We start from the raw sequence: 14122 nt of genomic DNA on the forward strand, positions 1-14122 counted from the left end.
ATATCTGAGGTTATTGATATTTCTCCTGGCAATCTTGATTCCAGCTTGTGCTTCTTCCAGCCCAGCGTTTCTCATGATGTACTCTGCATAGAAGTTAAATAAGCAGGGTGACAATATACAGCCTTGATGTACTCCTTTTCCTATTTGGAACCAGTCTGTTAGTTCATGTCCATTTCTATCTGTTGCTTCCTAACCTGCATACAGGTTTCTCAAGAGGCAGGTCAGGTGGTCTGGTATTCCCACCTCTTTCAGAATTTTCCACAGTTTATTGCGATCCACACAGTCAAAGGCTTTGGCATAGTCAATAAAGCAGAAATAGATGTTTTTCTGGAACTCTCTTGCTTTTTCGATGATCCAGCGGATGTTGGCAATTTGATCTCTGGTTCCTCTGCCTTTCCTAAAACCAGCTTGAACATCTGGAAGTTCACAGTTCACATATTTCTGAAGCCTGCCTTTGAGAATTTTGAGCATTACTTTACTAGCATGTGAGATGAGTGCAATTGTGTGGTAGTTTGAGCATTCTTTGGCATTGCCTTTCTTTGGTCATTCAGGTATGACTTAAACCAAATCCCTTATGATTATACAGTGGAAGTGACAAATAGATTTAAGGGACTGTATCTGATAGAGTGCCTGATGAACTATGGACGGAGGTTCGTAACATTGTATAGGAGACAGGGATCAAGAGCATCCCCAAGAAAAAGAAATGCAAAAAAGCAAAATGGCTGTCTGAGGAGGCCTTACAAATAGCTGTGAAAAGAAGAGAAGTGAAAGGTAAAGGAGAAAAGGAAAGATATACCCATTTGAATGCAGAGTTCCAAAGAATCGGAGGAGAGATAAGAAAGCCTTCCTCAGCGATCAATGCAAAGAAATAGAGGAAAACAATAGAATGGGAAAGACTAGAGATCTCTTCAAGAAAATCAGAGATACCAAGGGAACATTTCATGCAAAGATGGGCTCAATAAAGGACAGAAATGGTATGGACATAACAGAAGCAGAAGAGCGTGCCTTACTGGGGGGCAAAACCAATGAGTCTTTTTCCCCCTCCTCACCCCTCCTCCTGTGACTGCCGGCTGCCACACTGTCTGACCCTGTGGTCTTGCCTGGGAACTGGTACCAGGAACTGGTGCTGTGTGCTGCATGTGCCCTCTCCCTTTTCTGGGCGGTTTTACAAGGAGGCAGAGGAGTTCAGATCGAGAAGGGGCTGTTTGCGTTTTATCTGCCAAAGTCTGGAAGGCTTTCAGCCAGGCAGACATGACTATTAAGATTTTTTTAGGAAAAAAGTTTTATTTCCTACTGCTTGGCCTAGTTTTAAATTAGAAATGAAAGTTATCAAATAAACTTAGAGATTATTTGAGTAGAAATGAAAAGATGGTTTTTTTCCAACTTCCAGCTTAATGTCAATTTATTTGTTCATTCATATGGCAGAAAGTGAAGAGGAACTAAAAAGCCTCTTGATGAAAGTGAAAGTGGAGAGTGAAAAAGTTGGCTTAAAGCTCAACATTCAGAAAATGAAGATCATGGCATCTGGTCCCGTCACTTCATGGGAAATAGATGGGGAAACAGTGGAAACAGTGTCAGACTTTATTTTGGGGGGCTCCAAAATCACTGCAGATGGTGACTGCAGCCATGAAATTAAAAGACGCTTACTCCTTGGAAGAAAAGTTATGACCAACCTAGATAGCATATTGAAAAGCAGAGACATTAGTTTGCCAACAAAGGTCCATCTAGTCAAGGCTATGGTTTTTCCAGGGGTCATGTATGGATGTGAGAGTTGGACTGTGAAGAAGGCTGAGTGCCGAAGAATTGATGCTTTTGAACTGTGGTGTTGCAGAAGACTCTTGAGAGTCCCTTGGACTGCAAGGAGACCCAATCAGTCCATTCCGAAGGAGATCAGCCCAGGGATTTCTTTGGAAGGAATGATGCTAAAGCTGAAACTCTAGTACTTTGGCCACCTCATGTGAAGAGTTGACTCATTGGAAAAGACTCTGATGCTGGGAGGGATTGGGGGCAGGAAGAGAAGGGGACGACAGAGGATGAGATGGCTGGATGGCATCACCGACTCGATGGACGTGAGTCTGAGGGAACTCCGGGAGTTGGTGATGGACAGGGAGGCCTGGAGTGCTGCGATTCATGGGGTCGCAAAGAATTGGACACGACTGAGCGACTGAACTGAACTGAAACCTTCATTTAGAATCTACTGTGTCCCAACTGAGATGGATACAATGACAAAAACGTTAATTTCAAGCAATGAATGAAAAATTATCATAACACTTGTGGGATATAGTAAATGAGTTTTTAAAAACTGATTAAATGCTGTAATGGAAGGACGTTCATGGTGGCATGAAACCTGAGATTGTTCTCTGCAGATAGTATTTAAGGCAGGCTGTTGTCAGGCTTCTGTGTGAACATTCCTGCTTATCTCCCCACTGATTTTAGCTTTAGATATTACATTTTTCTTTGAGCTGAAGTCTGTCCCCCAGTAGTTGGAAGACCCCGTGGCAAATTATGAGCACTTGAACCACCTCAGTTGGCACCCAGATATTTCCATGTGGCCATGGAAGCCCAGAGTTGCCATGTCTTTTAAGATTTGAAGAAAAGTTGGAAATTTTTATATGCAATCACCTGTTTTATTGTGTGTTAGCATGTACCAGGGATAGACACTGGGGATAAAGCTGTAAATATGCCATAGAGCCTTTCCCCTGAAAAACATGGTTTCATACCTGTCTGTCATCTTTCTGCAGGCTGAGCATTACCTCTTCCTCAAACCTACCTCCCTGAGACATCACTTTGAGACTCCCTCCCCCAGAATCCTGAAGCTGTCCTGTGAAGGTACTCTAGCATTTAAGTAACACCCTGCAGGGCTGCTGCCCCGTGTTGGATATCACCCCCTTCCCTCTCCCATCCACAGGGAGAACGCCTCTATCTTCCTTATCTCAGTACCTGGTAGGTTCTCCTACTGCTGGAATTCTCCTACTATGAATTACTTTTCTCTCTTTCTCCTACTATGCGATTAACTCCTTGGTGGCAGGTGCCATGTCTTCTGTTTGTTCCTCTGGGCCCTACATTATACCCAGCAACTAGCAGGTATTCAGTAAATATCTGTTAGAGTGCATTGAAATGAAAAATACTGACTTAGGCAGTTCCCTGACTAACGGTGTTGGTGCTTTGGTCTGTTTTGATAGCTAGGACACAGTAACTCTGAGTTTGGAAGGAATGATGCTAAAGCTGAAACTCCAGTACTTTGGCCACCTCATGCAAAGAGTTGACTCATTGGAAAAGACTTTGATGCTGGGAGGGATTGGGGGCAGGAGAAGAAGGGGACGACCGAGGATGAGATGGCTGGATGGCATCACTGACTCGATGGACGCGAGTCTGAGTGAACTCCGGGAGTTGGTGATGGACAGGGAGGCCTGGTGCGCTGCGATTCATGGGGTCGCAAAGAGTAGGACACGACTGAGCGACTGAACTGAACTGAACTGAACTGAAAAACCCTTGGACAATACCACATGTAGAGTTTTAATCTGGATTGCAAGGATTTTGTTCTATTTTGTGTCTAAAAATGGGTCTTTACTGTTACCCATATTCTGTCTAATTCTGTTAGAATTAGCTATCAATTTTAGTCATTTAAGCTCTTTGTGAAGCTCAGTCTTCAGTACAGTTTCTCTCCTTCCCTGATACAGGTCATGTGCAGGCTTGGTTAGCATACACTATGGATTCATTTAAGCCTTTGATAAAAATATTGGACAGACCAGAGATGATATCAGAACACTGTGACATACCCTGGAGGTCTCCAGCCAAGGAGACATTGATTTAGTATTCACCAGTCTCGGTTAGCTCATATCTATTTTATTCTGTCTTGTATGCCAGGAGATTCTGAGAGGTCCTATTTAATGACACTGTCAAAGATGTAACATGTCTATCACACCCCTCTCCAGAAGTTAATCAGTTAAATCCCTTTTTGTGAACCTGTAGTAACTCTCAGAATCAGATATTCTTTTTCCAGTGCCCACACATAGGATATATTCAAAACGTTTGTTACCATTTCGTCTTAAGCTCACTTATCTATCATTTGGAGAGTTCAAGCTCCATCTTTTTAGATATCTGGGAAATTCTCGTAACTAGATTTTTGGTGACTTCTCAAAGCTTAGATTAAGGTACCAGGTGAGGGACTTTCACACTGTTACCTTATCTCTACAGTGGTTCCCCATTCAGCAACTTATTTTTGTATTTTGGATCTAATTTAATTCATTTGCAACACCAAACACTCACTCCTAATCAATTTCCAGAAATAATCTATATGGATAACATCTGCACATTTTTAGATATGATACATATAGACACATGGATGAGTCATACCGACTATTTTATATCATTTTGGAAGGGGAAAGGAGTGTATGTTAAGTATCTCATAAACATGTCATAACATAGTAAAAACATCATCTTTAATGATGCTTTTACTTGTTAAATGGTTGAATAACAAATAAATTGGAAAAATAGCAAGTCCTTTGTCTTTAAAAAAAAACAAAACAGTGCTATTATTTGTAATCCAGGGTTATGATCTGAAGTATATCATCGGTGGGAATGTGCTCAGTCATTCAGTCATTTCTGACTCTTTGTGACCCTGTGGACTGTAGCTCACCAGGCTCCTCTGTCCATGGGATTTCCAGGCAAGAATACTGGAGTGTGTTGTCATTTCCTTCTCCAGGGAATAGAGAAATACATAAAGATGTATTAGATGTTTTGCCATCTCTGTGTTCCTATTTTTATAATTAACACGATCTTTGTACATTGACAGGAAAATTCCTCTTTCTTTCTCTGCTTATACTCACAAGATTTCTAACACCAGATATGTGGGTTTACTCCCACACCAAAGAATTCTCTCACACTTGCTGGGTGTCCTGGAGTTCAATTCAATTTGGACACTGTCTACCTGGAGTTAACATCAGATCCCCCAGGTTAAGAGCTCAGTTCTGCAGAGGGCCTCCACTTCAGATGGCAATCACAAGTACTGGTCCTCAGGTTACTCACATTTATGTCTGACTTAGCCACAAGCTGGGTCTTCTCTGGTGACTCAGATGGTAAAGAATCCCTCTGTGATGCAGAAGACCCAGTATGATCCCTGCATCAGAAAGAGCCCCTGGAGAAGGGAGTGGCTACTAGCTCCAATATTCTTGACCTGGAGAATTCCATGGACAGAGGAACCTGGCAGGCTACAGTCTCTGGGGGGTCTCAAAGAGTCGGACATGACTGAGAGACTAACGCTTTTACTTTTTGGCTACAAGTTGGGGTTTCCCATGACCTCCCTCTTCAGACTTGATAATTTGCGATAATGGCTCACAGAACTCAGGGAAACCAGTCTATTATATAAAGAAGGGCGTGATAAATGGTACAGATAATAGCCAGATGAAGAAATGCATCGGGCAGAGCCTGGAAAGTCCTGAATACAGGAGCTTCTGTCCCTGTGGAGTTGGGTTCTGTCACTCTGATGGCACGTTGACATGTTCACCAACCTGGAAGCCTTCCAAACCCCATAGTTCTGGGAATTTTTTTGGAAGTGTCATCATGTAGGTGTGATCAATTATTAGCTCAGTCTCCCTCAACTCTCCTCTTCCTGAGGATGGGGGTGGACTAAAAGTTCCAAGTTTCTAATCACGTGTGGTCTTTCTCGTGACCAGCTCCCATGCTGAAGACACCCAGGAGCCCAGTAAGAATCACCTTGTTAAGACAAAAGTCACTCTTATCTCCCAGGGAATTCTAAGAGATTTAGGAGCTCTGTGTCAGGAACCAGAGCCAAACACCAAGTATTAGAACAAAAGGTGCTCCCAGTACTCTTATCACTTAGGAAACTGCAAGGAATTTAGGAGAATGGTGCCAGGAACTTGGGGGCAGAGACCAAATATTAAAACAAAAGATATTTCTAGCACCTTTATCGCTTAGGAAATTACAAAGGTTTTAGGGTCTCTAACCAGGAGTTGGGGATGAAGATCAAAATACATATTCTTATTGCATCACAGTATCACGTGTGTGTGTGTGTGTGTGTGTGTGTGTGTGTGTGTGTATTTAAATACTTTTCTATTTTTTCCTTACAGAAAATTTCTAGAAGTAGAATTCTGGGGCAAAGGGTGTGCAATTTGTAAAGCCTTTTATATATATTGACAACCTAGAGACCTATCACATATGAGATTGCCTGTTTTCTCTCACTGAGATGAATGTGAATGAATTTTAAATGAATGACTTAGCTGGTCTGGAAAACTCAGCCTGGTGAAGTGGAAACAGTATGAAATCAACGTCAGAGGAATAGGCTGTCAAGGGACCACCCCCACCTTCCCCGAGGACAGGGACTCCGTCTCATCCTTCTCACAGCTCTTCCATCCTGTGCTTTCTTTCTTTCTTTCTTTAAATCTTATTTATTTATTTAATTTTGGCTGTACTGGGTCTTTATTGCTAAGCGGGCTACTCTCTAATTTTGGTGCAGACGCCTCTCATTGTGGTGGCGTCTCTTGCTGGGAAGCTTGGACTTTAGGGATCACAGGCTTCAGTCAGTGGGCTCAGGAGTTGAGGCTCCTGGGCTCCAGAGGACTGGCTCAGCAGTTGTGGTGCACCAGCTTAGTTGCTTTGCAGCATTTGGGATCTTCTTGGATCAGGGATCAAACTCATGTCACCTGCACTGGCAGGTGGGTTCTTTACCACTGAGCCGGCAGGGAAGCCCCATCCTGTGCTTTCTGATTCCCAGCTGCTCTCTCAGCACGTGTAGGTCCTCTTGTCCTGGAATGGCAGGGATGCTGTTCTCCTTTCTTTAGCCGAACACGCCAGTCCCCTTGTTCATGGCTCTTTCTTCTTTCCCTCTGAAGGAGGTATTTCACACCAGGTTCTGATCTTAAGCACCTTGGAGTGTGCACAGATGCATAGGTTTGCAGCACAGCTGTCTTGAATTTTGCACTGGGCCTGGAGTTGGCCAGCAATTCATTTTTTTTAGGCTTAGCTGGGACCATGATTACTTCAGTGGAAATGAAAATTGAGTTGATTAGTGACTATGACATTTAGATTCGTGTGTCCAAATAAAGCTTGAGATGTTTAAAATTCTGTAAATTAAAGCTGAATCAACTCAAGTATTTAGAATATGCGTATGCCATTGCTAAAGTTGACTTTTAGATTCTCAGCTGTTTTTGGCAAAGCGGAGGTAGCTGTATAAGAGAAGCAGGTCAAGAGCGTGAGGATAAAGATATGGAATTACAGTTTTGGTAAAATGGACTGGAGTCTAGATGGCTATAGACAGTACCACTTAGGGTGTGTGTATTCCCCCAAGAGAACCATTCCCTATGCAGTTACATTTTTTTCTATAACCTCACAGACTTATTTGAGGACATTATGTCCTATTCTTAACTTAAACGCTATGTTCAGAAGTCTCTCTGTGAAAGTGTTTAAAATTTTGAACAACAAATTTCTCTTCTCATTGTGGTTCTCTTTTTATTTTCTTTTTGTTGTAATCCTTGAATTCAGATTATGAGATTCTATAGGAACTGATGTTAGAGAACATTGAATACAAATTCTGAAATGCTATGCTCATTCTCACCCTTATATTAATAATTTCAGCTACAACTGGTAATGGTGGGTAGATACCCTGGAGATGCTTTGTGGGGTGGTAATTAACAATGATTCCTTGTACATAATCTAGAAATTTGCTTCCTGGTGTCACTGTGGGTGAGAGAACACAGTCGAACTTGGTTTATCCCAACTTTAACCATAGGTGCCAGTTTCTTGGTCTCTTTCTCATCGCTGGTGAGGACTTGCCTGTGAACACTCAGCTGCTTAGGAAGAGGTGTTAGTGAAGTAAGAGTGCTGAGAGGTGTTTGCATCAGCCAGGGAGTGAGGGAAAAAAGCGAGTGAGGGAAGAAAAGCATTCCACACCTGTCTGCCTTTTCAGTGAGGCCACCAAGTGTTCTGAAGTAATATCATATTGCATTTACAAAGATTTCTGCAGTTAGAAAATTTTTTAGATAGGGAAAAACTTATACTCAGATATACAGAATAACCTGATAGTGGAATCATTTTAAAATAATTAAATAACTTACCTTTTAAAGTGATGGATTTCCTTTGCTTTCCTTGTGCTTACCTTCTGTTTGTAGCTAATTCAGTTTTTATTTGTTGTCACAGGCTAAACATCTTTTTGACTGGCATGGACCCATTCTACTTCCACGCAGTAAATGTCATTTTACACTGCCTAGTGACCCTTGTGCTGATGTACACCTGTGACAAAACTGTCTTCAGGAATCGTGGACTTGCTTTTGTTACGGCATTACTTTTTGCCGTGCATCCTGTTCACACAGAGGCGGTGAGTGTCATTGGGACTCAATGAAATAATTAAGCAAAACAGTCATCTTTTTCTCCTCTCAAAGCCATGTGAATTTAAAGCCCTACTGAAGTGTTTATCTTTATATATAAATCATTCTGCTTGACAACTTTTCTTTTTAAATGTTCTAATGGCCTTTATTGCACCTCCAGGACTTAACTGCTTTTCTAAATAACCACTGTCATTATTACAGGTAGTCATAAATGACCACAGTTCCTTATTTGTGGAAAATTTAAGCCCTAATGTGTTTTAAACAGCAAGGGGCATTTTGAGATGCTTAGCATGCTGAGTTATTGTTCCTGCTCTACGATTTTTTAACCTATTCTTGCTCTGCTTAATATTTATAACATTCATGATACAGAACTCTTACGTGCTAGGGTTGTTTAGTTGCTAAGCTGTGTTGGACTCCTGGCAACCCCATGGACTGTAGCCCACCAGACTCCTTGTCCATGGGATTTCCCAGGCAAGAATACTGGAGTGGGTTGCCATTTCCTTTTCCAGGAGACTTTCCTGACCCAGTGATCAAACCCATGTCTCCTGCTTGGCAGGTGGATTCTTTACCACTGAGCCACATAGGAAGCCCAAGAGCTGCGGGAAGACCATAGAAAGTTGAACTGACATTCTTCAAATGAAATACACTTTCAAGACTTACCAATAGTTTTCCAGGTTAGTTAGTATGAACTGTAGTTATTTGGAGGATGATGAGAAATGTGTTTAGAAAGTATAGATCTGGAGTCTTATTAAAATATGGGCTTAATCATGCACCAAGATGGTGTCATCTAGCCTGGCTTCGGGAGAAGGCAATGGCAACCCACTCCAGTACTCTTGCCTGGAAAATCCCATAGGTGGAGGAGCCTGGTAGGCTGCAGTCCATGGTGTTGGGAAGAGTTGGACACGACTGAGCAACTTCATTTTCACTTTTCACTTTTCACTTTTATGCATTGGAGAAGGCAATGGCAACCCACTCCAGTACTCTTGCCTGGAGACTCCCAGGGACGGGGGAGCCTGGTGGGCTGCTGTCTATGGGATTTATGGGGACATGACTGAAGCGACTTAGCAGCAGCAGCAGTAGCCTGGCTTCATGTCTCAGTAACCACAGCTGGTTTATTTTATGTATTGCTGAGGGTGGATGAAGACTTTCCAAGCAATACATGGGTACCACAGTTTTATAAGAATTGTCTCAAGAGTCACAGATTGCATCCGGACATTTTCCGATAGTTCACATCCTACAGTTAACATCCAGACCTGAGAACCTGGGGAAAAGTGTCAAGTTGATTCTCCTCTCCCTCTTCCCCTTTCAGTTGCCTTTTTCTTATATTAAAAAAATAAGGAATGTCTTGCATACATCAGAATCTTACTATCCCCCAGGGGTACAAATGGCCCTGTACAGTGAAACAATTTGATATATTGGTGTCAGCCAAGTCTCCTCTAATTAAGGCATCATAAACCCAAAGTAGGTTTATGTCCTTATCTGTCTATACATGTTTCTGTGAAGAAGGCAGCATGGTATTAGAAGTAGGGCAAGGTGGCCTGCAAGATATTTGTCATGGGGATGCATAATACTGTCATTTGATCTAAAGCAAGACATCTGATTTGGCCAATTGGTTTGATAATGAGGACTGGTTAGGCCATATGACGGACATTTGCCACAAACAAAATTCTAAATCTGTAAGCACAAGGTTTTGACACAAGTATATTTAGAGTGATAAGGAAGAAAATTATTTTATAAACAATTACTTTGTTAAGTGTAATTTTCCCAGTCCTTTCTGAGTATTTTGGACTGAACAAGGTGCCTGTAAGTGGAGGGCGGTAAAGTATAAGTAATAATCTTTGCAAAGTCTCAGTCAAGCCTTTTTCCTTAGTTTTAAGAAACTGTGAAAGCAAATGAATCTAAAGACAGGTCACTTTAATGACTGGTACACGTAATTTATTTGCTTTCAACCAGGTTAAAGGAGAGCCTGGTAGAGCTGTCAGCTGATAGATCATTAAACATTATGTAAGGTGATAGATTGCTATGATTTTGCAGATAACTTGGGTGTTCAAAGAACTGTCACTGCTGTAACATGGTTACTTCTGTCCTCATTTATGTGAGCTGTGTTCACATACAAAAGCTACAAATAGAATTGATCCCACATGCTTCCTTATTCTAACAAAAAGTAATATTCAGTCATAGATAACTGAATTTATTTAAAAAGCCTGCACCTATATTATTGAGGACTGGAAGAAGCACAAGCTGGAATCAAGATTGCCGGGAGAAATATCAGTAACCTCAGATACGCAGATGACACCACCCTTACGGCAGAAAGTGAAGAGGAACTAAAAAGCCTCTTGATGAAAGTGAAAGAGAGTGAAAAAGTTGGCTCAAAGCTCAACATTCAGAAAACGAAGATCATGGCATCTGGTCCCATCGCTTCATGAGAAATAGATGGGGAAACAGTGGAAACAGTGTCAGACTTTATTTTTCGGGGGTCCAAAATCACTGCAGATGGTGACTGCAGCCATGAAATTAAAAGACACTTACTCCTTGGAAGAAAAGTTATGACCAACGTAGATACCATATTCGAAAGCAGAGACATTACTTTTCCAACAAAGGTCCGTCTAGTCAAGGCTATGGTTTTTCCTGTGGTCATATATGGATGTGAGAATTGGACTGTGAAGAAAGCTGAGCGCCAAAGAATTGATGCTTTTGAACTGTGGTGTTGGAGAAGACTCTTGAGAGTCCCTTGGACTGAAAGGAGATCCAACCAGTCCATTCTGAAGGAGATCAACCCTGGGATTTCTTTGGAAGGAATGATGCTAAAGCTGAATCTCCAGTACTTTGGCCACCTCATGTGAAGAACTGACTCATTGAAAAAGACTCTGATGCTGGGAGGGATTGGGGGCAGGAGGAGAAGGGGATGGCAGAGGATGAGATGGTTGGATGGCATCATGGACTCAATGGACGTGAGTCTGAGTGAACTCCAGGAGTTGGTGATGGACAGGGAGGCCTGGTGTGCTGCGATTCATGGGGTCGCAAAGAGTCGGACACAACTGAGCAACTGAACTGAACTGAACTGATTCTTTAATAATTTTTATCATTTTTTCTAACTTACACTGTATTTAGCAATTGAAAATAATAATAACTGGAATAATAATACAAAATTGAAAATTCTACAATTTTGAAAATTCAGAAAATGTAGGTGCTTTTGATCACAGGAACTTTAAAAAATTAATCTAATTATATATATTTTTATTATAGACTGAGATGATAAGTAGAATATTTTAAAATGTAATTACATAGCATATTAAGAAAAAATTGCTGAGGGGGAAATAAAATGGGAACATGATTTCAAGGGGAAAGGGCACGTGAAATGTGTTATTTAAAGAGCCCATTTACATTTGTGTACATGGAAGATGATGAGCTTCAAACTGCTGTGGTATGTTTCAGGTTCATTTGGTACATTCAAAACAGTAACTTTATGGCCTATTTTAAAATATCAATTTCTAAAATGCACAGGAAGTTAAATCCTTTGAAGTATTTAAAATTATGATGAAAAACTTTAGATATGAATTTTAAAAGATAAGAGTGATACATAAATTTTCAATATTATTGTTGGATGAAGAGAAATAATCAAGGACCACTACTCCTAGCCATACAGAACATATGATACTGGGTCAATGGCAATGTTTTAATCTAAGCCCATCGACTTCATTATGTTTCTGACAGTTTCTTAGATATATTTGAAAATTCATGCTTAGAGGGTCTTGGGGAAAATTTGTGTAGGAAAGAACAAATGAGTAGAATAAGACCAGTCCTGATTCGGTGCTTGCAGAAAAGGAGAGCATAAAATTCAGTGTGATCATGAGCTGATAGAGTTAGGCTGAAGTCTAAGAAAAAGGGAAAATTCTGTTAGCAAAATGACCTTTAAAAGAGTTTCAACCAACTTTCGTACTAATCGGAAAAAAAAAATCCATGGTAACACAATTATGGGTACAAAGCAGCCTGAAAGATGGACATTTATTTAGGGAAAAATATTAAACTATTTGCATTTACAAGGAGATAGGGGAGGCATAAGAAAGTAAAGAAATTAGACCTACATAATACACTATACTGGAAAGTAATATCTAGAGACCATTATTTAATTATAGATATTAGTTTGGGTTTCTAAAAAGGAGGACAGAAGGATAGTAAAAAAGAAATGTGCATTATGAAAACAGTGATAAATGATTTAAAAAAAGAAAAACAGACCATAGTGTGGTGAAAGAGGGATTTAGTAGAATATATCCCCTCTCTGTTAAACAAGAATAAAAATGGGACCATCAATTATGACAGGAAGGATAGAGGGTTTGAATTGGGGGGGAAGAAGGTTTACTTTAAGCACATTGATATAATTAATGATTTGCTTTCTTAATTATATAATCAACAAATTGTTAATGAGTACTTGTTTGGTACAGGCCCTTTGCCAGGTGCCAAGGGGATATGTGAGTGGGTAGTGGGGTTCCCTACCCACAGTTTGTTCATAAGCCTCTAGAAAGCCAAAGAGCATATACATAAAAACATACAAGGCAAAGCAATATGTTATAATAAAACTAGAATTCCAGTTAAGGGAAAAATTATTTCCAACTTAAATCGAGATGAACAAATTCATTGATTTACTTAATTTTTCAATAAATATTTGAGTGACTGGAATATAGTCAGTCAATGCAGGGTTGTACAGTGAATAAGATAGACCTTTCTCATTGAAAACCTTGTGATTCTTGGGTTTCCTGACAGTATATTTCTTGGGAAATTTATTGGTTTTTTCTTAATTCTGAATCATGAGAAAAATCAGTAGAGAAATTAGGAAAATGGGGGAAATCATTGAAATTCTCCTATGAGAATTAAAACTTAACAGTCATCACAGAGACATTACTGTTCGAATGAATGCTCATATGTCAAATCAAAAACAAGAACAGGAAATGCTTACACACGGAGTTGAAGGTTAGGGTGAACATTTCCAAGGCTGGAACAGAGTACTCAGGGAAAAAATTAGTTGTGATCTAATCAGCACAGCTAGCTTTCAGCTGTGGCCCTGTGTTAAGTGTGTGTTCCTGCTCAGTCTGATACTAGGAGAACTCATTTTGCAGATAACATAATTGATAGCTTTATACATATAGTATACTTCATACATGGGCTTCCCTTGTAGCTCAGCTCAGCTAGTAAAGAATCCGCCTGCAATGAGAGAGGCTTGGGCTCGATCATATTTCATACAAATCCTATGAGTGATAGTCCAAGAAGTAACAAGTTCTGGGGGCAAATGAAGTCCTTAATTGGCAGTTTCCACTTGTGATTCTGTAAAGCTTGCTAGGAGATCTGAACGTTACATTATTTGAATTCAACTCAATTAGGTTTACTGATGTTATTCAAATGTTTAAATATTTCTTAAAGGAATACATTTCCCAGGTTACAACTACCCAATTGGTGATGGAAACCTGCAGCTTGAGGGCAGAAATAATTGCTGCCCATCTCTGTATTCATATCTTTGACTGGTCTTTCTGTACTTCCCAGCACCCTATGGTTCAGCCTCCATTGTTGTGGAATCAGGCCCAAGGGGCTGCAACTTAACATTTCATCTTTGCTTTCTGTTGCTCACTGCTGCCCCCTTTTCACTAATCCATGCTGTCATCACTTTATCTTGGCTTAGTGGGTAAAAATCCTCCCACTACGCAGGAGATGTGGATTCGATCCCTGGGTCGGGAAGATGCCCTGGAGAAGGAAATGGCAATCCACTCCAGTATTCTTGCCTGAAAAAT

General features: G+C 40.6%; 1 protein-coding gene across 1 annotated transcript in view; it reads left to right on the top strand.

Annotated features, from left to right (window-relative positions):
* TMTC1 (transmembrane O-mannosyltransferase targeting cadherins 1) overlaps positions 1-14122 on the top strand; it is a 313576-nt gene that overhangs the window by 17546 nt on the left and 281908 nt on the right. Inside the window, exon 2 of the mRNA XM_068971048.1 lies at positions 8155-8332. Coding sequence (XP_068827149.1) covers positions 8155-8332 — 178 coding nt within the window. The remainder of the gene's footprint in view (positions 1-8154; positions 8333-14122) is intronic.

Source organism: Capricornis sumatraensis, chromosome 4, assembly GCF_032405125.1.
Source record: "Capricornis sumatraensis isolate serow.1 chromosome 4, serow.2, whole genome shotgun sequence".
In the NCBI taxonomy this organism is placed as follows: domain Eukaryota; kingdom Metazoa; phylum Chordata; class Mammalia; order Artiodactyla; family Bovidae; genus Capricornis; species Capricornis sumatraensis.